The sequence below is a fragment of the Arvicola amphibius genome, chromosome 9, assembly GCF_903992535.2.
Source record: "Arvicola amphibius chromosome 9, mArvAmp1.2, whole genome shotgun sequence".
NCBI classification, from domain to species: Eukaryota; Metazoa; Chordata; class Mammalia; order Rodentia; family Cricetidae; genus Arvicola; species Arvicola amphibius.
The window spans coordinates 114,208,774-114,234,391 of record NC_052055.2 but is presented as its reverse complement, the minus strand read 5'-3'; the positions used below and the strand labels follow the sequence as shown (position 1 = coordinate 114,234,391).

Below are 25,618 nucleotides of genomic sequence, written 5' to 3'. Positions count from 1 at the left end.
ATGCTTACTCCGCTTCTGAACAAAATTATCACCATATATCATGATGAAAAACAAACTTTGTTTTTCCAAAACAAGACATGTGCCTAGTACAGTCTCAAACAAAAGTACCTCTGACAAGGAGCTCGGGTACAGCTCATAAATCACCCCTACTCCATTTATTAGCCACAGCCGTGTTAATCACTTTAACCTGTGATTTTAAGACTTTAACATGCTGGATGTTAGACAATATGCGATACTTTATTTTCTCCATTCCAGATGAAAATACGTTTTGTGAACTGTTTTGATTCCTTGGACTTCTTCAATTGAACTTGTCAAAATGCTACCTTTTTGCATTTAGTACTCCTATTCTCTTTAGCAATATATTGAATAAGTAGGATTTTATGAGATGGAGCCATGGGTATGAAGATTTTAGCAAATGATATGAAATTATGAAATTATATAAACTTGACTAAAATAAATTTGAGGTAGAAATGCTTATTTTATTTTTGAAGCCATGTCATGTGATCTCTGGAATAAATATCTAGCATTTACATTCACTACGAATGTAGCTCCACAATTGCCTGGGGGCACCTCAGAGCCCCATTGACAGACACATGTATTTAATTCTGTGCCCTCACTACCAGATATTTACTGCAGCAGAAAATGCAGCCTAGCCAGAGTAGCCCTAAGAACGTCGCCACAATCAGTTCCTTTCAACCGCAGTGGAAACTGTGGATGCTTCTAACCAAGCAAGGATGGAGCAGCTCTAGCAGAGATCTTAAAACTTAAGCCCAGGGTTAATCTAAAAATACAAACAATGCACATTGTCTTCATTTAAATTATTTTAGTAGTGGGTCTTTAATTATTCTTTTTTTTTTTTTTTTTTTTTTTTTGAGACAGGGTTTCTCTGTGGCTTTGGAGCCTGTCCTGGAACTAGCTCTTGTAGACCAGGCTGGTCTCGAACTCACAGAGATCCGCCTGCCTCTGCCTCCCGAGTGCTGGGATTAAAGGCGTGCGCCACCACCGCCCGGCTTTAATTATTCTTGAAGGTGTTTTTCTTTTTGTTTTAGTTGTTCATTTGACACAGTCATATAGTGTTCATGAGCTTTATTCTTACCAATAGATGGAAAAATACTGTATTACGGTTCCATGTGTCTGGATATCCATAAATACACTTTTCTTTGAAGCATTCATCCTCCTATTCTACCTCAAGACACCCTAGAAACTAGCAAGGCAAAATTAGTGGGGTTTAAGTTAAGGCACATCGCACATATAAACAGAAAGCAGAAGCCACTGAGGTTGCAGAAGTGACTTTACATACTCACGAAATGAAGATAATTTATGTACCTCCTCTGATGTGCAGTTGTTGCTGCCATTGGTAACCAAAGAGCAGAAGTTTGTGAGCTGCCTGACCCAGCTGCTGAGCTCCAGACTCTCTTAATCACTGATCCAGCCTCTCAGTCCTACCGTCAGATTTTAATTATAAACTTTTGGGGTAGAATTCAGAAAAAAAAAAATACCTTTTGTAACATGCTTCAGGGTGACAGCACTGTAGCTATTTGTGTATAGTATCTGAAGAAATACCTCAGCATGGGCAGAGACGAGCTTCTGCAGTGTGGTTAGTGCGTCAGAGGAGGACTTAGATGGAGAAAAGAATGAAGAGAAACAATACCCAACCCCTTCCTCCATCTATCTATAGAATATACCCTCCAAGTGCAAGGGTGCGACGACTTAATCACACTCAGAGCTCAGGAAGTCACCACGCCTGTCCAGAGGCACACTTTGCTTCGGAAGCATGAGAACAAGAGCACTCACGTTAGCTTGGATGATGACGTAGTAGCGAGTCTTGTCCTCATAGTTGAGTCGTTTCCTCAGCACCACATTTCCGGTTAGCATGAGTGGGATTTCAAAGGTGTCGTTGGACATCTGCAAATGTTAAATAGACACACTTCAGACCAGTTGTGAATACGAACGGTGTAGGCTGCTATCATGGTTAAGTCCTCTCCAACATTGGAGGCGACAGGTGTAAGGTTTGAGAAGAAAGCAGGAGTGTTAGCTTCAGAGTTGACATTCTTACTTATCAAAGTGATTGAGGGCTATCAACGAGTTCCCTCAGAGTCCTTCGAATATGTTGACTTTTCACAGTTTTTCATGCATTATTTGATACATTCATCCGCAGACCTAGACTGGCCCTTAACCAAGTCTATTCATATGAGAAAAACTTCCTCTATTGTCTTTAATTATCTTTGCCATTTGGGTTTGCACAAAAGAGTTCAAACATTTCTGATTTATAATTTCTACTGCATTTCACTTTACAACAATAGTATTTACTTTGTGTTCTTAGTATGTTTTTCCTTTGAAAAAGGGTGTATTATTATAAACCAATATGGGAGCCAGCGAGATGCCTTGGCAGGGAAATGCTGATAGCCACTCCTGGAGACTAGAGACGGCTCATTTGAACTCACATGATTCACATGATAGACGAAAAGAGCTGATTTTTATCAAATTTCCCATTCACTTACACACACACACACACACACACACACACGCACGCGCGCGCATGCGAGTGTGACCCCATACATGCATGTACACACGTATGCATGCACTAACGATTTAAAGAAAAAGATCAAGGAGATGACTCAGAGGGCAAGGGTTCCTGCTGCCAAGCCACGCTTCAGGGCCTGATCTAATGCCTGGACGCCAAATGCTAAAAAAAGAGAACTTAAGCTGTCTTCTGATTCCCATACACACACAAAACAAATACATAAAAAACATAATTATGAAACAATTGAAATAAAATAATCTTGGATGTGGGTTAGTGTGTTAGACTTTGCAGCCTGCCTATGCCCTGAGCTCCTCCCAGCAGAAACATACAGGGAGAAGGACAGATTCTAAGAGTGTTCGGTATCCCTGCTCTGTTCATCATCTCAGGTTAGGATCTTAGCCTTAGAAGCCTTCTGTGGCTCTCGTTTGCCTGTCACTGTGGAGAAGGGTTGATGACGACGACCTCAGGAACTGTGTAAGTTCCCACTGTTTCCACCTCTGCAACTGATTATCAGGAACTTGTTTTGTGACTCTGTGTTGAGCAGTTTCTTCCATACAGATTAATGCACCAGCTTCTGCAAGGAGAGTCAGCCTATCAGGGCCCAGGAAACCCATAAGAGTTTTAGAAGACTAAACACACACACACACACACACACACACACACACACACACACACACGTCAGATGCTTGACCTAAAAGCTTTCTCATCCCTGGACTCGGAATTCAAAGCTTAGCTTTCCACTTCTTTGTGCTAGGGAGGTGAGACTATAAGTAGACTGAATTATACAATCAAATGTAATGCCATTTTTTTTTTTTAAAAAACGATAATTTTTGTTTGTTTGTTTTTATATGCCACTCAATCCTGGGGAAGGCAGAAGACTTTCTCTTAATTAGAAAAAGTGATAAAGGAACAAATTCCCTCTCCTGTTTTTGGATGTTGTCAGATGAGACCTGAACCTCCACAGCCAATTAGTGAGCATTACTGGATTCCTGAAACTATTTAGAAGTTGCTAACGTGCTAACAAAGTCTGGGGAGAGTAAAATGTGGAGTCCAGGTTTTGTCTGTGAGGTTTTAGACATGTCCAGATGTTTGCTCCACCTTTGAGAGACAATAAATCATATTTTGGGTTGGACATTTTTATCTCTGGTTTCTAACTTCCACAACTAGAAGCCTCATGTTCCTTTCTGTTTTCTGTCTCTGCCTGTGGATTGTGGTCTGCAGATCTTTCCATGTGGACTGTGGCTCCCTGTTCTTGCCATCTGCTCCTGTTTTTTTTTTTTTTAATTGTCTAAGCAATTTGTTTCTCTGCATAGTTAAGTTTCTGATACCTTACTCTTTGTCTTCTTTCAGATTAAGAATTTGATGTGATGATATACTATTGTTCTTCACAAACAAAGGATTTATATTTTTGCTTACCTCACAGATTCTTCATGGCCCAAGACTGGGATAGCAACCCTTCTATCAATGTAACCAAATAATATGTGTAATTTTCCCCAAATATTGTTACTAACAGTTTTATTAAAGTTTTGTAGACTTATTACAATGATGTTAGTAGCCGTATTATTACCGTTAAAAGGACTTTTCAATTGAATTTAATTCCTATAGCTGTATCTAACTATCACATATACAATATATTTCCTTTTTATTTGTTTTATAAATTTTTGCATCTCAAAAAACAAAAGGAAAAGTATATGCTGTATAATCAAGCTAGGTTTGAGTGGCTGGGACACTTCTGTACTGAGGTCAATAATTGTTTAATTAAACAAATAGTTTTGGAGTATAAATTTGTTTTCTAAATTTCTGAATTCTAATAAAAGTTTCAGTAACAAAATATAGGCTGTATATTCAGGACACTACTTCCTCTTTTTCCTTCCGTTTAGAAGTATATTTGACTAAATCAGCTCTACATAGATGTCACAATTAGTGAGATTTTGTAAGCAGACACTGTTTGTTTGAATTGTTACAAATGGGCTGTGAGGGAACTGGGCACACAAACCCAGCTTCCTGTGCCTAAGGAAGACAGAAGAGGTGGACACCACACCTCAGTTTCTGGTACCAACCAACCTGAATGTCATGGATCTTCATGTGACCCATTCAATGCTGATGGACATGAATAAAAATTTACTTGAGAAACAGTGAGCATGGAGATGACAGGCGTGACCCCCATGGCACTTTGCTCAGAGGATTGGCCCACAAAGAATTTTGGGGACAGAACAACACCCGATCCAAAGCAGTATTATATTTGTGGGGCAAATCCACTGCCTCTCTGGCTGCTTTGGAAACTTCCTTGTAAGCACAAAGGATGTTTATTTTCTGAGTGTTGGAAACTTCAATGTTTACCTCCCACTCTGTATTAAAGAAGAAAAGCTTGCTGCTGAAAAATCTATTATTTCCTCCTGGTTCAAAACATCTGCCTGGCGTTCACAGAGGAACACGCACAAGTACTTGGAAATGCAGTAACTTCACAGTTACCAGACAAGAAGTCATCCTCCATTTAAGATAGGTCAAACAATTATGTCACCGCTCTAGACAGATTGGGTAAGGTGGCAGGAAGGACAGGTAGAATTCCCAGCCCAAGTATACACACCTCCACAACAAGGGAGGGAGAGGGTTACTGCTATTCTGGAAACTCTAGTTCCAGTGCTGACCCAACCCCATGAACTTAGATGTCATGTCATGGCAGCTGAGCTGGTATCTTCATAGAGACAGATGCTCTGGAAGCAAGAAGTAGCTAACCTTCTTCCGTCCTCTGATTAGAACTCTGGCCATTTATCCATTCTAATGATAAATAATAGATTATGTACAGATCTCATACCTGTGCAATATTTAGAAATATTGCTCTATCTCCATTTGTATTTATGTTAAAAATACAGAAGGAACACCTCCACAAAGACAGGGACACACACATGCACATAGGTTCCCTTCAGAGCCACTGAGCACAGGTGTGCCTAGGAAGACCAGTAATTCTGTCTGACCAGTGCTGTTAAAGGCAGGTAATAGCCTGTCTCTCAGAAGCTTTTACTCACAAAACTCACAAATGTTTTGAAATCTCTCTACACACCTCAATGTCATCCCCCTTCCTGTTTCCATCTTCTTCCCCTCTCGTCCATATGATTCTTTCACTTTCCCCATTTGCTCACTTTAAGTATAGCTGACTTTATCATTGAGTCGCAATGGACATTAATCAACTGGTTTCTACTCAGCCTCCATTCACTCTTTCCCACGTCTCTTAATAAGACAGGCCACTGCTATGGAACAATGGTATCTATCCTGTAACTTGCATTATTTTTAATAAAATGCTGATTGGCCAGTAGCCAGGCAGGAAGTAGAGGCTGGGCGATGAAAACAAGAGAATTCTGGGAAGGGAAAAGCTCAGTCTGCAGTCATCACCCAGACCTAGAGGACACAGATGAGAATGCCTCGCTGATGAAAGGTACCAAGCCACGTGGCTAACACAGACAAAACTTATGGGTTAAGATGTAAGAATTAACTAATAAGAAGCCTGAGCTAATAGGCCAACCAGTTTATGATTAATGTAGACCTCTGTGTATTTCTTTGGGACTGAACGACGGTGGGACCTGGTGGGACAGAAACCTCTGCCAACAGACCACTGCATGCCTTCAGCTGCTATCAGTCTCTAGGTTGTGCCACTGCTGAGAATTTTTTCTGACCAAATTCTCCAAGGAGAAAATAAGAAGGCTTAACAAGATTTGCAGGTCTCTAGCCACTCAAAAGGAACTGACTAGCAGACAATAAAATTTGCCCTTTTATAGGAGGAATGGATACTAATCAACTACATTGTCTCATAAAAAAGATATTCCTAAAGGTACAATAGTAGCAATCATATGTTGATGGTAACCAACAGCTGTCTAGTGGGTTTAAGGCTCACACAATAGGAGGGAAATCATACTAGAAACCTAACCCACTCCCTGGGTCTACCGGACCTCAGAGGAGATCCTACTGGCATTGCTTTATTAGACCAGCGTAATTGCTACATGTATTCGGAATACTCATCCTTAACACTAACAGATAACTGAATGGGGAAATGGAATGGGGAAATGATTTTAAAATATTTTAGTTAAAATTTTAAAACCAGAGGCAGGCGGATCTCTGTGAGTTCGAGACCAGCCTGGTCTACAAGAGCTAGTTCCAGGACAGGCTCCAAAGCCACAGAGAAACCCTGTCTCGAAAAAAACCAAAAAAAAAAAAAAAAAAAAAAAAAAAACAAACAAAATTTTAAAACATTATAAGAAGAAAGAAGGTATTGAAGAAAACAGAAGAGTTCAAAATTTTTTTAATGGCAAAGTAGAAATAAGAAATAATCAAAGAGTAGCAAAAAGCACTGAAGGAGTTTCAGTTTCCTTAGAAGTAAGTTTTTCTGAGTGAAGACTCCATACCAAAATTATTCTCACCAGTCCTGCGATTGCAGTCTTGGAGAAGCCTCAGCAGAGGCTCAGGTGAGCTGAGAAGAGGCACTGGAAGACACACACGGAGGAAAATCAAAGTGTGCTGTTTAAGGCCACAATTTTCGAGACCATATGCTACTAGACTAGAAACGCATGATGTGACTCAGACTCACCTGAGACTTGGTGAGTATAGCTAATCTAGTAAACCATAAACACTTACATGTGTTTATTCTTGAACATAATGATTCAGCCAGAACACTGAATTCTTACTCTGCTGACTGCTGGCTACATCATGGAATGGTGGTATCCTCATAGCATCTTCTTCTACCCAAAGCATCAGTATCCTTTTTCTTGTATATAAAGTAGTGAATGATCATCTGTTGTGGGAATTCATTCAGCCAATACCCTTTTAGAGACCAGCCGATTAGGATGTGGTCTGATGTACTAAAAGCACAGGAAGGAAGCATGCTCAACCCTTTTCCCCTTTGGTTTGGTTGGTAATTGGGGTTTGGTTGGCAGCTCCCAGTGCTCACAGAGCTTTCTTATTGAGAATGTTCCCAATAAGCATTTGTTATCCTTTATTATGGGCTCTCATGGACCTTCTTAATTATGCCTACTGACATCTCAGAGTCCAATGTCTTTACTAAGTTGATTTCTATCAGAAGGCATAGTACAGGACAGATTTGAAGATTTAAAGTATCTAGCTGCAAAGCCACAATATTCTGAAAGAGAGGGAGGGAGGGAGAGAGAAAGAGAGAGATAGAGATAGAGAAAAAGAGAGAGAGAGAGAGAGAGAGAGAGAGAGAGAGAGAGAGAGAGAGAGAGAGGAGAGGGGGATATGTTTTCTCATTTTATAATTGTGTTAGGAAAGCTGACATCAGCATTATACTGAGATCTTCAAGTCTAATGGAGATCCTGGAATATTCATCAACTAAAATATTGAGGTACTGATTTCAAGGCCACAAATTTGGTGAGGGTAAGGAAGGAAATACCAGAAAGAATCTAGAGAGAGAAGGAGAAATTGAGAGTTGACTCTAAACCCCACTTTCATGAAGCTCCCTATCAGCAGATCAACTAAGAAGAGGACACACTGAAAGGGTTGGGAGCTGTGCCCAATGGCAAACTTGTGTCTGGAGTTCAGGTAATGTGAGTAGAATCAAGGGTCTCTCTCCAGTGTAAGACTCACCGTGCTCAGGATGGACTCCATAGCAACCTGACATGACAGAGAAGGAAATGCTAGCCTTTTGAAAGGGGAGACTCAAATAAACAGTATTATATTAATCTCACAATTATTTATTCAATTATATAAATTGTCTATTATGACAGTTACTGTGCTAAACACATAAAATGCCCACAACAAATAAAAATGGGAAAATCTTCTTTGTATTGTTTGCAAAAGAATTAAGACCCATGAAATACAGAGCAATTTGACACAAAGAATACAATGCACAAATTGTTTTTTTAGATATAAAAACCGATCATAGAAATTGGTTTTCAACAGGTTGGAATTGTGTGAAAGTGTAGTGGCCTTGAACATAGGTCAATGGATGATATAGTTTGTAAAGAGGAAAATACATAGAAAGTGAATGAACAGAGCCATGGACCAGTGGAATGCCAACAAAATGTCTGGCATTCCTGTAACTTGAGCCTCAGAGGAGAAAGAGTTTCAGGAAAGTCAGAGAAGCCAGAGTGTTAAGGAGACAATGGCTGATTTAATTTAGGAATGATATACACCCATTATGAACAATCATCCTAAAAGAAATTAACTCTAAAGGAACACCTGAAATGCAAACGTCATGTCATTAAGCACTGAAATTAAATGAGGAAAAAAAAACCCTGAAAGTATATTTATAGGAAAATGACACAGCACATGCTGGAAACACAACTAAGTATGTGCCCACTCCTCTTATCAGAAGCAGCAGTAGGAGTGATGTATGTGGTTAAAAGATTTGTGTGACACCATTACACTGTGCTGATGCACAGGATGGAGAGGTTGACCTAAGATGGGAAGGGATGGACTTTGCATGGTCAATGGCTCAAGGTAGGAGTGGTTCAGCCCAACATCGGAAGATGCTGTCATAATGAAACTCACAATTTCTCACTAAGGTCAACAACAAAAACATTTATTGCTGTGAAGTTTCGTAATATTTCCTCTTTGGCTCAAAAATGGCTTAAGAGGCGGTGTGGACAAATCTGTGAGAGAATGAGTCGGGTTAGTTTCCATTTTACAAAGATCTGACTCAAGGATTAAAAATTTGACTTGAGACACCAATGAACATGATCTCGAACCAGGCACCTTCGGCAGTTACTGACAGTAGTAGTGCTGCCAATGATAAAACTCGCATTTCCTTGTAATTTTGAACTCTGTAGCTGAATGGTTTATCCGTCTATAAGTTGTAAGACACACATAGTTGATCATAGTAGCAGAACAGCTAGTCCCTGAAAGGCAAAGCAGTCAAAGCGGATATTTTCACTGTGAGGAAAGGACTCGGCGTCACAGAACTTCTGAAGGTCAGCTTCTAGGTAACTCACAGCTGTTTCAAGATGCAACTAAACCTTGGATTTCTTTTTCAATGCAATAAATATTTCTTTAAAATTCATGGGTTGGCGCTTTATTGCTTTCTGTGTTCTGTTTGTACAGCTTGATACCAAAGACTAGGGAAAGACGGTTAAGGGGGAAGAGAGCCATGCACACGAGTTATTTAGGGAAACCCACAGAAGAAAACAGAGAATGGCTTGGAAAAGCCATGTGCATGTGGTCACTGGTCTTCCTACCACTGAAGGGAAGGAGTTGTTCCCACCCTTGACTGTTCAGGTTCATGCTCCTTATGCCATTTCTCACGCAACGCTTCACAGAACCCATCACTCCTCTCATTCTCATAACCTGGCTTCGTGCCCTGTGCTACACATCTGTTCAGAGGTTCCTTTTAAGGGGAAACAAAGTCGAACTCCACATTTTCAAAGCCTTCCCTTGACCTTATTATCTTCCTAAGATTTTTTTTTTTTAAATCGTATTTAGCTTTCAACACAGGTCATCAACAGCCACCTCATTAGCACATAGTGAAAAGCCCAAGCCTCTGAAATGAGCCATTGTATTCTGTAATGTTAGGAAGTTACTTTCACCTCAGGACCTGGTTGGTTTTCTTTCCTGAACTACCTGACCTGAGAGAAGAAAGCCCTCAGGGAAGACACCCCCAAATAGTTATCCAGTCCCAACTGGTCAGCTTTAAGTCATATATGTGCATGTAACATTATACAGACTGAAGGACCGAGGAGACTGTAATTATAGTTATGAATATAAATGTGTGTGAGTGAATTCGCGCGTGTGTGTGTGCACGCGTGCGCATGCACAGCTGTGGGTAACAAGAATTATAAAGGGGACATGAATTTGAGGGAGAACAGGGTGGAGAATGGGTGGGATGGGAGAGAAAAAAGGAAAGGAGAAATTGTGCATTATATTTTAATTTCAAAACCCTTAAAATATTTTTAAATGCAAAGATGTGTACACTCAGTGTGTGTCATTCATTTAATTTCCATAATCAGTGACAGTTGAAGCTAAATTTGAGTCTGCACTCTACTGTGGAAGGAGTGAAGGTCTGAGCAATGAAGATGTGACATTAACTGTGCTTTGTTTTATATTTTTAAATGATTAGGAAGGAGAAGTGGGACATCAGAAAACGCACACGAGAAGCAGTTTTTAATCTGTTTAGGAAAACCTAGAATAATCCAGAAGCTGCCTTGGGAGTTATGAAGAAATAATCTGGCTGGGTTTCTCTTTCCTTTCTTGCTTTTCCCCCTTCTTTTCATTTATTGAAAATAGATTCTTCTCCATACAATACATACCGACGACAGTTTCCCTCCCTCCACTCCCCCAGATTCACTTTCTCTGTTTCCCTTCAGGAAAGAGCATGCCTCCAAAAAACAACCACCAAACATAACTAAGCAGGATACAAAAAGAGAAGGCAAAAACTATCCTATGGAGACTGAACAAGGTAATTAAATTGGATGAAAAGAACCCCAGGAGCAGGCAAAAGAGTCAGAGACACACCCACTTCCACTGTCAAGAGACACCCCAAACACCAAACTGACAACTATAACATAAATGTAGTGGACCTAGCACAGCCCCACACAGCCCCATGCTTGCCACTTCAATCTCCATGAGCCCGTGTGAGCCCTGCTTTGTTGATTCTGTTTGCCATGTGTTCTTGCTTTTTCAGCTAAAGATTTCTGACATTATGCATAAGTCACTAGAAACAAATCATTTCATGACTTGAGCTATTAGAAAACCAACACACATATCCTCTGGTCTAAAACAAATAAAACTGAGCCCACCCACAAAACACAGAGGCCATTGCTAGAAGTTGTGCCTTGTTCTCCATAGGGTCCGTAGTCACACAAATGGACATTAGGGCCATTATATACCAGAAACACTTCCTGTGTTTGCCAGGTATGATGGCAGCAGCAAATTACCTGCATGCCTTCTAAACTGGGCCCCATCTGGTCTGTGTTGTTCTGTGCTGTCAACACACACATGAACCGATGGTGTTCTGGAGTTCAGTGTAATGGAAATTTAGTAAAAAAAAAATGGTGCATTACATTTACTTTCAAAACAAGTTTTATAAAATATTCATCAATATTAAGAATAGGGAAACTCAGGGATAACTTAATAACTATATCAGCTGAAACAATCCCCCATGATATGTCTCCCAGCAAACAGAAAATGAGAACCTACCGGATCGTCTGGGTTGTACTGAATGACATACTCTATCTGTCCATTCGGGCCGTCATCGATGTCTGTAGCTCCATTGTCTCCTGAAAACCCCGTGAATATTGTGGTGCCAACTGGAGTGAGCTGAAAAAAGAAAGAAACATGGTCTGTTCTCCTTTGATCTTCTGTACAAATCTTCCAGCTTAAAAGCCATCTCTATATTACACAGAGGACGAGAGAAGTCAGCTGCTCAAACCACAGACTTGTAGTACTAAGAATAAATAGGAAAATCTGTGTAGTCCTCACACAAGAGACTTTAAGTGTGTGAAGTTTGCAACATCAGGAAAGTAATCGGATAGAGAGACAGAAAGTTGAAAAGCACACTTGGACCAATTTGTTTCCATTAGCATCTCAGCACCTGTGGAGAAAAATGCATCTGTTTTCTTTTGTAGAAACATTAAGACATTAAGTTATTCGCAGGCTAAAACTTTAATTGGGGTTGGGGATTTTACTTTAAAACAAAAAAATCATTTCAGAGAGTCACAAAATCCAGGTTGATAATTCATGCAGAAGGTAGGTTAACAAATATCTAATCTGATGCCCAAATCTACTCCTCGAGCATAAAACTTCCTTTATATTTCTCTGTCTATCTTAAAAATAATACACTTAATGACAAGGACCAAAGACACTGACTTTAAACTACTTAAAAGAGAAGTGTATTCATTTATTTTTGCAACTTTAAAGTTACCACAGACATCAATGCTATTTATTTATGAATTTTCTAATTCTGATTCAGGATTTGGTGTTATACATATCATCAATGATAAATTATATTTGGTCAAACTTATTTTTTATTTTAGAAATTCAAGCAGAAATACCATTCTACAAGAAATTTTATTAGTTTATATTTCTGGAAGGAAGGGGAGAAACAGTAGCTTACTGTATCAACAGAGAAGGGGAATATGATTGTTATATTGGTACATGGGAGATGTATCTAAAAACATCTGAAGTTAATGTCAGAAGGGGATGTAAGCCCTTGAAAACGAAATTGCTAGCTGTAGCATGGCAGAAGATTTGGCCATTTTATTCCCTTCACGCTACCGTCTCTGTTCATACTTATAGTAGGAAATCAATTGATCTCCAGCTTGGGAAATGTTAACAGTGTGGGTTTCTCAGTGTGGAGGAGGGCAAGCTTGGGCACAGCCATGCAATCACAGAGCTCAGTATTGTACCGATGAGTGAGCTTGGCTCTGTTCCCTGATTGCGTGTTTATAGCAAACATCTTAGTGTAGATGGCTCCTGCTCATTTTTACTGTTCTAGCACACTAATGCGAACACGTGTGCATCCACACATGCAGATCCATTCCCCATGATCTGCTGATGACAGACCTGTCCAGCAAAGGTTTGAAGCTGATGGAAAAGCACTATCTGGGAACAATGTGTGGAGGCTCTCGGTGACCATGTGCCAATTAAAATCTGCAGTAAATGCAAATGAATGGAACGAATGGGGAGAGACAAAATTTTTAAAAGTTAGTAACGTTAGGGCTAGGAAGATGGCTCAATGATTCGTTAGCTTGCCTTTCAAGCAAGAGGACCGGGCCTTGGCTACTCACTCCCCAGGCAAATACTCTGCAGGTGTTACAGCAGCCTCTGATTCCAGTCTCAGAAGGCAAAGGAGGAGATCCCTATAGCAAGCTGACTAAAGAAATATTCTAGGTGATCTCAGGGTATGATTGAAAGAGTCTGCCTCATAGACTAGCTGATCTCTGGCTTTGATTGAGGGAGTCTGCCACAAAGAATAAGTAGAGAACCATCCAAGAAGATTGTGGACTCTAGCTTCAGGTCTCCACAGGCACATTCACCTGTATGCATGTGCATCTGCACACGCACACACACAAAAAAAAACACACACAGGCACACACACACACACACACACACCATATTCATACACATGAAAAGAAGAAAAAGACAAAAATAAATGTAAAAATAGACTTCAACAATACTTCTTGGTATTTGTTCCCACCAGAAATTGCTTGTATCTTTGTACTTGCACAGCTGCGTACATGTGGCCTGTGGGTTTGAGTACACAAGCATATACCCAAGAAGTATGTCTACGTTAGAAACATGCTCATAAGCTTGCCTGTGCACATGTGCCACATAGGTATGAATATATAAGCATATCTTCATGTGAGCATTTCTTACTGATGCACAATCGATGCTACGTTGTGAACTCTTGAGTATCCTGTGTGTGCGACACCCCCAAGACTGCCTGCTCTTGCTGGACGTAGTGGCGCATATCCTTAAACCCAGCACTGTGTAAGCAGAGGCAGGTGGATCTCTGTGAATTTGAGGCCAGCCTGGTCTACAGTGTTAGTTCCAGGACAGTTAAGGCTACACAGAGAAACCCTGCCTCCAACAACAAACAAAACCAAACAGCAACAAAACCTACTTGCTCTTTTGTAGACTATACTGTGTGGTATTCATCATTTGGTGCATATCTGCTACACAAGTAAGTAGGTTCTAAATCTTTTATATTTCAATATGCCACATTTAAATTTGGTTTTTGAAGAGCCCAATATACAACAGGACCAGCCTGGAAAATGCCTGAGGGCGCTATTTACTTATGTAATTGGTGTCTTTCCTCACAAATCATTTACACAGCTATCTGAAGGTTCATAAAGTATACAGATTAATTGAAGATCAAAGGGGTAGAAAATCACTATCCAGCAAGTAAAATAGTTTATGAAGTTATAATGGTGAAAAAGTCCCTGGCATAAATAAATGATAAATGCCTCAGGAGACAGGCAAGTTTAGGCTGGCTGAAATGTTATGCGCTTGATACCTGTGTGCAAAATTTGGCTAGGAGTGCATCAATAGGAACAATTTACTTAATACATAAGTTATTGATTTAATTAAAAAGGTCATTGTTTCCATATTCTATGGCTAATGGGAGACTTTGTTTTGATTTGTAAAGTTATTTTTTCTTAAAAGTTAAGCCATCGCCTTATTTAATGAACACTAGGAAGCATTAGAATGTAAAAATATTCCTAGCTATTTTGTTTATTGTGTAGATATCATATGACACATATCTCCTTTTGCTGACTGAATTTTGATTAAGAATCTCAAAGAGAATATTTACCTTTACTAATCTCACTTGATTTCCCCCAGAGAGCCATAGTGTTCATTGTTTGATTTATAGTTTTGTGCAGTTGCTATTTTATTATATGTGCATCTTAAGTTGCATAAAATTACAAAGGATGAAGAATTAATGAATAATAACTTTGGAGCCCTGAGCAATATACAATCAGTCTGTAAGTCTCTGCTTAAACAATTTTATCTGGCTAGCCAATGTAAAATCATTCTTACCCACTTCTCTATAGAGATATTTAATATGAGCTGGGCAGTGGTGGCACATGCCTATAACCCCAGTACTTGGGAGACAGAGACAGGAGGGTCTCTGTGAGTTCAAGGCCTGCCTGGGCTACAGAGCAAGTTCCAGGACAGACCCAACAAACATAGCAAAGAGAGGAAGAAATAAATAGATCCGTATGTATTGTCTGAACATTATGTAAGAAAACTTAAAATCAATACCCAACAAGAGCCCGTTAAGTATAAACTCATAGAGATTAAACAACACATTACTAAATGGTAAATGAATCAAAGAAGAAGCCACGAGAGAAATAAAAGCATTCCTGAAACTAAATAAAATTGAAAACACAACCAACAACAACAACAACAATCCTCTGGAAAATATTAAAATAAGATCTAAGAGGGAAATTTATAGATCTAAATGCCTACATAAAAAATCAGAAAAAGCACAAATAAATGGCTCAATGAATACAATACAAGGACTTGGAAAAACAAAAACAAATCAAACCCAAACCCGGCAGATAGCAAGAAATATAATAATAATAAAAACACAAGCATAAATTAATGAAATAGAAACAAACAAACAAAACACAGAGAATCAACAATTCTAAGAATTGGTTCTTTGAGAAGATAGTCAAGATAAATTGATAGAACCGCAATCCAACTAACCAAAAGAAGGAAATGGAGTATCCTAATTAGCAGAATCAGAAATGATCAGGGAAACATCACAGAAGACACCAAGGAAATTCAGAATATTATAAGGCAGTTGTTCTCAATCTGTAGGACCAACCTCGAGAATCTACGCAACCCAAAGTGGTCGCATATCAGGTGTTTACATTATGATTCATAACAGTAGCAAAATTGTCATTATGAAGTAATAACAAAATAATTCATGGTTGGGGGGTCACCACCACGTAAGGAGCTGTATTAAAGAGCTGCAGCGTAAGGATGTTTGAGGGCCTTGGTACGAGGGAATACTATAAAAATCTGTGCTTCATTATGGTGAAAATCTAAAACAAATGGATGAATTTCTTATTTCATTCAAACTACCAAAGTTAGACCAAGAAGAGCCCACCAACCTAACAGATCCAAAAAGATTATTGCAGAGAGAAATCTCCTTGACACTGATATGGACAATTTTTAAATTTTTATAATACCAAAACAGGCAAAACAACAAAAATAGGAGAATGAATTTATATGAAAATAAAGTTACGAATGGCTGATGAAACAGAATAATGAGCTCTGAAATAAATGTGCGTATTTATTGTCAAGTAAGTTTTGAGTATGGTACCAAAAATACATATTGGGGTAGAAAATGTTTCCTGTATAAATGGTGTTGGAACATTGGATGTATTTGTGTGTGTGTGTGTGTGTGTGTGTGTATGTGTGTGTGTTAGAGAATGCTAACCAGAGGTTTACCTGTAAGACCTAGAACGAGGGATCCATTGAATGACCCTTGCATTTTCACATAGATGATTTGGAACTCAAATTCATTCTCCTTGCAAATATCAAAATTGGCCTGAGGTACTCGGAAGGGACAGTTTGGATATGTAGTTCAACTGCTTTCCAAAGAACAAATATATCAATACATTTGCTGATTCAATAAGATACAGTATCATTCCTTTCCTAACTTATCTAAGATAAGGAAATTTATAACATGATGGGAAAAAAATTAAACAAATGTTCATAGGCTCAGGAACAGAAGAAAAAGAACTAAGTCAGAAGGAAGACTTACTCTTCCAAAATTCAAGATTTCAGTTGGAGATGCTGAGTCACTTGCTTCAGAATAAAACACTACCAGAAAAAGCCTTACAGAGTGTCCTCTGAACCATAAAAGAGCATTTCAGAATAATAAGAACATAACTGTAGCATGAAGAAAGGGCTGTGTCAATCACATAGCCACATAGGAAAAACACTCAGCATTTAGTTTTTCCACCCAGTAAATATTAAAAACAAATTTTTGTAGATGATGGATGAAAATGCATATTACAAGATAAAATTCTAGGACAAATAAAAGATAGTATTTCCTCAACACTGTAATCGCTAATGAATTATTCAGTGGGACACATGGCACATAAGTCAAGAAAACACTCAACACATTTGAGTGGGTTGAAGATAACAACTTGTGAAAAAATCCATGTTAAAGATTGGTGGAGATCGCTGCAGTAATACATTCAACAAAGTGTTCATACACAGGAAGTATTTTTAAAAATACCCTCATAATTCCACAGAGAATAACAGACCCTAAGATAGGATAGTTGTCAAAATATCACAATAGTCGTTAAACATTTAGAAAATTCTCTTTTTAACCAGCAACAGGAAATCTCTATCAAAATGTCAATAAAACATATCCATACATTTACCAGCGGGGCTAAAATTAGAATTCGTGAAAATACCAATTTTCTCCAGAAGGTGGAGCATGGTGAATGCTGTTGTTCTGCAGTGGAAACAAATTTTCCTAATCACTTAGAAAATTTATGCATATCCTATTGCTTGCAATTTTCTCTTTAAACGATTTAGTATTTACAAAAAAAGAATATACACATGAGTACTCTCACACCCCATATAAGAATATACATAGGTAAGTGTTGACAGAAAACGTTGAATGACCATCCATAGTCAAGGAATGGAGATACATCACTATGGTAAACAGCTGCTGAGAACCATGACCTTCTTCAGTCCTCAGTCCTTCTAAAAGCCAGCTATGTATTAGACGAGCAGCATTCAGATCACCGCACACTGTGTTGCTGCACAATCAGTACAAATGGACCAGCAACACAATGGTGAAACAGAAGCCTGCACTTGAAAGGAATGTACGATATATACAACTCGGTATATACTATCAAAGCCAATGAGGGTGAAGATGTTAGACCACCATTTACAAGAGTTCCTTCCCTATAAAGGGGATGGCTTGGGAGGTCAGGCTCTTGATCCTTTATTGGTTTGATTTAGAGGAACACTCAGGACTTTGGAAATACCACTGAAGTAAATAATATAATTCATTCATCTATGACATCTCTGTAATATTTCAGAAGTACGCTTTAGTATAAAGCCTTTATCATGAAGTATCAATATAAATACCAAAATGATGACGTGTGAAATGATATGGTACTTAGGATTTGCTTCAAAGTAACATTGCTAAATGAGGAATATAATAAAATAAAACCAGACTTTCAGTGCTGTTGATGGCTGAGGCTGGATTACTGCTCTTGATCGCCGCACACAAAAAGAAATTAATAAGGATTTGAACAGGTAATAAAAAAATCATAGTGAAGTTATTTTTCTTCAGTATGTCTCTTCTTTCTGTTCATATCAATTCAACTTTTTCCTGGTTCTCTAATATCAAGATGAAAGATTAAAAGTCAAATGTATGTGAAGACAAATGTGTGTCTTCGTGGATTCTGGAATTTTACACTCCCAGCAGAGTGCTGATATTGGAATTTTCTTTCCTGGTGTCTCTCAAAATATGTCCTTCTAGTTGGTCTCATTTTTGCAAGCAAACTGTGGTGTGAAAACAGCGACTTTAAAGAACTTTCCAAAACTGCTGCCTTGCTTCTGTAGATTACAACAGAGACCGCAAAAAGCAATTTTGATACAAATATACAATTTACCCACAAAGGTACAACAAGCTGGAAGTGTCCACTTGCTATAAAACAAATGCAAAAAGCAAAAGGAAAAATCAATAACACCAACTTAATAAAAATGCCACTTCAAAACTCCAAAATACAAAAATGGTTCTAAGGAATAGGAGCTCAGTGCAACATAAGCGGTAAATTGATGTCACAGTGGGGATTATATGTAAGAACATTCTATTAAAACCGTCTGGCTTTGGATTACTGATGCTAGTAAAGAAACATCAAACTGAGCAAGACAGCCCTGCCCAGTGGTTAAATACCAGGCCTTACTGCTAAGTATACTGCATTAACAAAGCAATTTTATTTGTTACATTTTCTTCACGAAACAATTATAAAGATTATATAAGATCAGCAATGTCATAAATCATATATATAATCCCACAATTAACAGGTAACACTTGCATAGTGTTTTGAAGGTGAAAAGTGCCCCATATGTTCATATGTTGTTATTGGCTAGAGGTGTTGTATTTGGCTATTACTGTGGAATTTTTTGGAGGTGGATCCTTCTTGGATAAGGTGGGTCACTTGGCTCTGGCTTTGAGGTTTCTCCCTTCTTCCTGAGAGACACAATGTGGCTGGATAGCCTCCTGCTTTTGCAGCCGTGCCTCCCCCACTCATTTACACATACTTCCCAAGACTAGGAAGATCTGGAGTCATGTGTCATAACGACAAATCATGTTATCACATATAAAAGTCAATCCGTTCTCACTAAGAGAAGAACATCAAGAAGGCAACGTCTTCTTGCAAAGCATGTTATTTCCAGTTACCAATATAATTTATGTGATTCGTGGCATTAGACGTTGCTTGACAATTAACCTTAAGAAAGTCTGCTCCGCAGAAGGCAATTGCTGCACATGTTGTCATTACTCTTGAAAGTTAGGGATGCTCCCTATCTAATCAACAAATCCTTAGTCTTGTGATTAATCTCTCGCATCTGTATCGCCTGGGTTTGACTCATTTGTTAGGATTTATATATGTATTTACACTATCTTGGCCACAGAGTGGCCAGATATTTGGCTAAACATCATTCTGCATATGTATGTGACAGATTTCTGAATGTGATTATCAGTAGAAATGTAGAGAAATTAACATGTCTCAATTATCCTGCTCAGTGGGATGGGTCTCTTCCAAGTCACAGAAGCCATGAGTAAGAAAAAGGTGTGAGAGGGGGAGAAGTACTTCTTTACTCTGTCATTGAGCTGGGGCAGGGCGTCTTTCTGATTCAGACCTGGACTGGAGATAGGGTGATTTCCTGTGTGTGTATAACATATGGGCAGACTATGCTTTCCCTTTCAAGAAATACATATTAATATGTGATGGGCTTAAAGGGCTTCATATGTGCAGCTTGCTATTCCCCAATATAAGTAGCTGTATGTTTTTATGGAACATTTGACAGACGATTATAAATGACAGAAATTGCCATGTGCTCTATATCCAGCTATAGGATATATGTAGACAAGCATTTATTGCTACGTATTTCCTATATCATAAAAGTGTACATTACCTTTTATCTATTAGAGGGGATGATTGTCTGAGCAATTTTTCTCAAGGTCATCAGAGTGAAAACTTTAAACAGTCTAAGTATGAAAGAAGAAATTAAGATACTAAAATAATAAAAGACATAAATGGGGATATTGAGGATGCCAAATTTAAAAAAAACACTAAGGATATGTCAGTAGTTAGATTTGAGTTAATAATAGTGGTTACATGTTTTAGTTATTAAAAATGAACCATACAGATTTAAGAAACTACTAACACAGGAGCTTGTATGAAGACTTCACAGTGCCTTAAAATAGCATTTATGCATAAATTGTTCTTATAAAATTATAACAATCATTTCTATTATGTTTTTCATCATAATAAAATCTAACATATTACCATATTGTTAGAAAATTAACTTTCTAAATAATATAACTTTATGTTAATTTAATTTAATAAATATCATACATAGCAAATCACAACTATTTATCATTAACCAAACAAGCTGTTTTTGAAACTGAGAGAAGAGTAAAAGAAAGAAGAGAAATTTTCCCAGACCTTTTGTTTGTGTGTGCGGTTTAACTTGCCTGAAGCTCTATACCTGATTCCTGCAGGTGAACAGAATTATTAAAATAGTTTATTTTTATACAGTCTAAGCATAGCTGAAGTGGCTATGGATATGACCCAACACAAGATATAAATTTACTTAAAACACTGAGAAGACTTTTTGTAATTACTTTGTGGCTCAGTTCTGTGGTTTTCCAATGCTAACTTGATACATGTTAATGCTGTCACAATATCCATCACATGTAGTAAGTTTGCTTGCTCTCAACTGGACTGGCTGAATGTTGGACACACTTTGTGGTCCAAGACAGTCCTTACTCATCCCGTGTGGCTTGGAGAAGCCAAAATGTTAAAATTTTCAAGGAAGGCTTTAATTAAAAAGAAGCTCAAAATTTCACCACCACTTTAAACGGAATATTCTATGAATGCAATAACAGTTAGTGATTAAAAGAGTCATGAATTTGTAAAAGAACAAGGAGAGGTATATGGAAGGCCTTGAAGGGAAGAAAAGGAAATGTTGTGTTATAATATAGAAATTTCCATAAAAGAAGACAAAGATAGGAAAGAAAAAGAGAGAATATTAGATATACAGTGGTGTAGGAGCTAGTACTGAAGGATGTGATCAGCCATACTGACAGGAATAAGCATAAATGCATGTAAGCCTAAACAAGACATCTGATTAAGCAATTGTAACTCCTAATTAATTCAAAGAGGAAAAGTCCTCTATCAATGCCAACAACTACACAATGCCCATCTTGATGAACAGGCACTTTCATTACTGCATAGACATCCCCTTGACAGTATGACATTCTATAGAAAAGGCTATTAAAATTATAATGCATATAATTACCATATAAGTGTTGTATCTGATAAACTTGTCCTTACAACCAACTGCATTTAATGCTGTACCACCATCGTCCTATAGTCTACTCTGTACTCCACAGTAACCAATCACAAATAGTTCATTTTACTTGCACTATGATACACTCAAGGGAGACTCCAGGTTGTTAATCTGATAGAGTTTGAAAAGAATGGGAAATGTTGTGTTCCTGTTAAGAGAAATCTAGGTAACTTAACCCACTGTGCCGGTATTCATTTTACATAGGTTTCAACCTATTTGACTATCATGCTGTGTGAACCAGTTTTCTTCAGTTTTTAAAAACAGAATGACTAGCAATATAACTACTAGTCCTGGGACCTAGGATTACCCTAACATGAATAAGGCAGTAATAGAGAAAATATTAATAATTTCATGATAAAGTTGCATGGTGAAACATTGATTCATAGGTATTTTGATAACTATTTCTGGAAGTGTGCTTGGGTGAAGATGGAGAACCTAAGGGTACTTTGATGCCTCCTATTGACTTCCTTAAATTGTAGGTGGCATTTTAGATTTAGAGTTATGAAGTAGTCTTTAAAGTTTATGTCATTAAGAAGAGAAAACATGAGAAATTGATCAAATCAAATTTTTAAATTGACTGTGAACCTCCTTGGATACTTTGTATTGAGATTCAGGGGCATGTATGGAAAAGTTGCCCAGACAAACAGATATTTGGCCAGAGGGGAGTCTATGGAGTGGATAATTAACATCATTTGTATCAGTAATCATTCCTATTAACTTCACAATTTGATAAGAGAATAACATTGTTCCTAAATTACTGTAAGAAAAGAGCGCTTGGAATGCTCACGAGGTAGGGACGAGTTTCTGAAAGAACACTTTCTGTCTGTAAAGATAGAAAGCAGGTTAGTTTCTAAGAGACTTAGGTCCTTTCATCAAAAAAGTAAACAAAATATTTTAAGATAGTTATGACAAATTAAAGGAGGCAAGGACCTTACAGTGAATCCAGTGATGGGTAGGGGGCCATTACAGTAACTCCATAGACTTTCAGAAAACATGATTTGAAGACATGGAGAAGCAGCGTGTATTTAATTTTATTATTGATATTTTCCTAGATATGAAAGCCTTGTCATTTTTTTTACCTTGTGGGTTTCTACAATCTTGTGGTGAAGTTCCATGTTTTCAGGTGAGACTACTTGGATTCTGACTTCCATTTGTCACTTGCCATCAGAGAGATCATGTGAAACTTGATGACACATCTCTGTTCCTACAACTCAGTTGTCATATGAAACAGTGAGGACACATGTTTGAGCTTCTGAGCAGATAGGCATTCACAGGTTTTGAGTATAATATTTTATAGAAAAAAATTTAAATCTGTTTACCCCCTGTGACTTTCAATATCAGTAATTAGAATTATATTGCTATAATAACGTCATTCCACTCAATACCAGAAGTGGTGAAGCTACTAAAATGATAAGTCTTCTATAGTAATTCTCTCATAAAATGTTAGAAAGCAACATTAAACATTGGTCTGCTGGACACTTAAGATGTTAAGTAAGGCATGATTCGCAGTGTATTTGTGATGGCAACATTTGAAGTATAAAATTTGTTCATTTGGAAAACCTAAGGGTACTTTGATGCCTCCTATTGACTTCCTTAAATTGTAGGTGGCATTTTAGATTTAGAGTTATGAAGTAGTCTTTAAAGTTTTATGTCATTAAGAAGAGAAAACATGAGAAATTGATCAAATCAAATTTTTAAATTGACTGTGAACCTCCTTGGATACTTTGTATTGAGATTCAGGGGCATGTATGGAAAAGTTGCCCAGACAAACAGATATTTGGCCAGAGGGGAGCCATCAGGGCTGCCACATCAATATGACTGCATGCTTTCTGGATGTGAGAAGCACAGTAGACATTCTCCAGTGGTGAAAAGCCCTAAATGAATAAATGCACAGTCACTACAGCACAATGTTCCTATCCATGTCCCAGTATGAAAAAATGTGTTTTGTTATCACTGCTGCTCATAATTATGTAACACTTTTGATTTTATAAAACTTTGCCATACTTCTTTTCAAATACTACAAAGAAGGGCCCTTCTAATTATGAGCTCATAGGTTAGAAATCATGCAAGACATATTCTAACCTCTGTGTTTTTCCTTATTTCAGGTTTCAACTCACTGTGCCTATTCCTTTAACTTGATGATGTATTCTTGAGTATAACTTCAAGTTTTACATGACGAATTTGAAGCACATAGAATAAAAGAGAACTATGTTTTAAAATAAAAATCCAATAAATTATAAATAACTTTATCTTCAATGAGTACCCAGACTGGGAGCATTTGTAGCTCCTTTGTGAAAATCTATACTGAATTTCTATGTAAACTTTTGATGGATATATTATTGATTTATTTTAGGTAGGTAAAAACAAAGTGAACTGTTGGTTCCTAGAGAACCTATCTACCTGATTAGTTTTATAGACACTAGGAGATTTCCAAAGCATTTGGTCCAATGCACTCAAGACTAACAATGTAGAACCATTACAGTGATTCCCTAACTTTGCCCAAAATTGTGACTGTAACTACCATCACAGAATTTACACAGTAATTTCTATAACTTCTCTAACAAAACATGCAAATTTAGAGTCTTACATAGAATTATAGTTTTTTAAATATAGTTATGATAGCTAGGACGGCAGTTACGAAAGGTAACTGAAAAGTAAGCAATGTGTGACCCCAGGTTTTTCTTCAAAGACTCTGGGAACGAATACACACCCAAGCTCATCTCATACGGCTGTAATTAGTTGGTTAATTTTGTCATTTAGAACCGAGGAATGAAATTCCTTGGTACTCTCTAGCAATCAGAGTGTATCTCCACTGAGGCTTCTGTTATGCCAACTTGACAGCAAGCAAGTGTGACTGGGGACTTACTATGCCATCTTTTTCTTAATCTCTTCTGCCTCATTTCTCTCCTGTCTTCTGACTCTACCTATTTCTGATTCTAGAAAAGCAAACACTTCTTATTCTACCTAAATATAAGAGTACATACATCTTTGGAGTCTAGAGTAGCAAACATCTATATATCATATATGTACAGATATATGAGCATATATAATGTTTAATGCTCAGACCATGGTAATGATACCCACTGCCTATTTGACAATTTGCCACTTTGTGGTAGGAAGTTTTGAAGTCTTCTTTTCTCTATTTTTTAAATAATGAATTATTATAAATGTCACTCTACAGCATATTCCTCCTGTGTACTTGGTACACTAGCTCCTCCCTTTATTATCTAATAGTGATGATTCTATTCTCCATTTTCATGGATACCAAGTTTTCCTCTTCCATTCATGAAGAAGGGTTTGTTGCATATCTCTTTCCATGCCTAGTTTATTTCAATCAATTGCCTCCTGAGCTGTTTATTTTGTTGTAAATTACAGGGTTTCATCATTTATGATTGAATAATATTTGGTTTTGTATGAAAACTACCTATTGTTTTCCACTTATGCATGGATAATACAGCAATCGATTTCACACTTTGACTATAGTAAATTTGTCAGAGTAAACCCTGGAGGCTAGGTATCTATATGATTCAATGATTTCATTTCTGTTTGTTAAAAACTCTGTCTTGAACAGCTGAATGCTTCTATTGTTCTATTTTTACTTGTTTGGGGGATTTTTCTTACTGATTTCCATGATGGACTTGCTAATTTTCATTCCCTCCAATGGGCATTCACATTTTCCCTGCCCCACCTCCTGATCACTATGTAATTTCATCCTTTTGGAAACAACCATTATAATTAGCATATAATATTTATGGTAATGATTTTACATGTTGTTGAAAATTAATGGTACTAAAAATTTTCATATTCTTTTTGGTCACTTTTGCACTTTTCTTGGGAAACATCTGTAGATGCTTTCCCCAAGTTTCAGTTTTTTATTGTTATTAGTATTATTAGGCATTAAATTATATAAGTTCTTAGACTACGCAACTTAATTCTTTGTTAGTTATTTTTTCACTATTTTTACATTTAAAATCACTTTTCATGCACTATATTCTGATCACAGTTTCTCCCCCTCCAGCTCGTCTCCACTCC

The 25,618-nt window shown here is 37.7% G+C and overlaps 1 protein-coding gene across 12 annotated transcripts in view; it reads right to left on the bottom strand.

Moving 5' to 3' along the window:
• Positions 1–25,618, bottom strand: part of Pcdh15 (protocadherin related 15) — a 535,963-nt gene that overhangs the window by 329,982 nt on the left and 180,363 nt on the right. For 11 of the 12 annotated variants that reach the window (XM_038341596.1, XM_038341597.1, XM_038341595.1 and 8 more), the window contains 2 exons: positions 11,663–11,782; positions 1,795–1,905 (listed from right to left, as the gene is read on the bottom strand). In XM_038341596.1, the coding sequence (XP_038197524.1) occupies positions 1,795–1,905; positions 11,663–11,782 (231 nt within the window). The remainder of the gene's footprint in view (positions 1–1,794; positions 1,906–11,662; positions 11,783–25,618) is intronic. The other variant, XM_038341592.1, reaches the window with a different exon arrangement.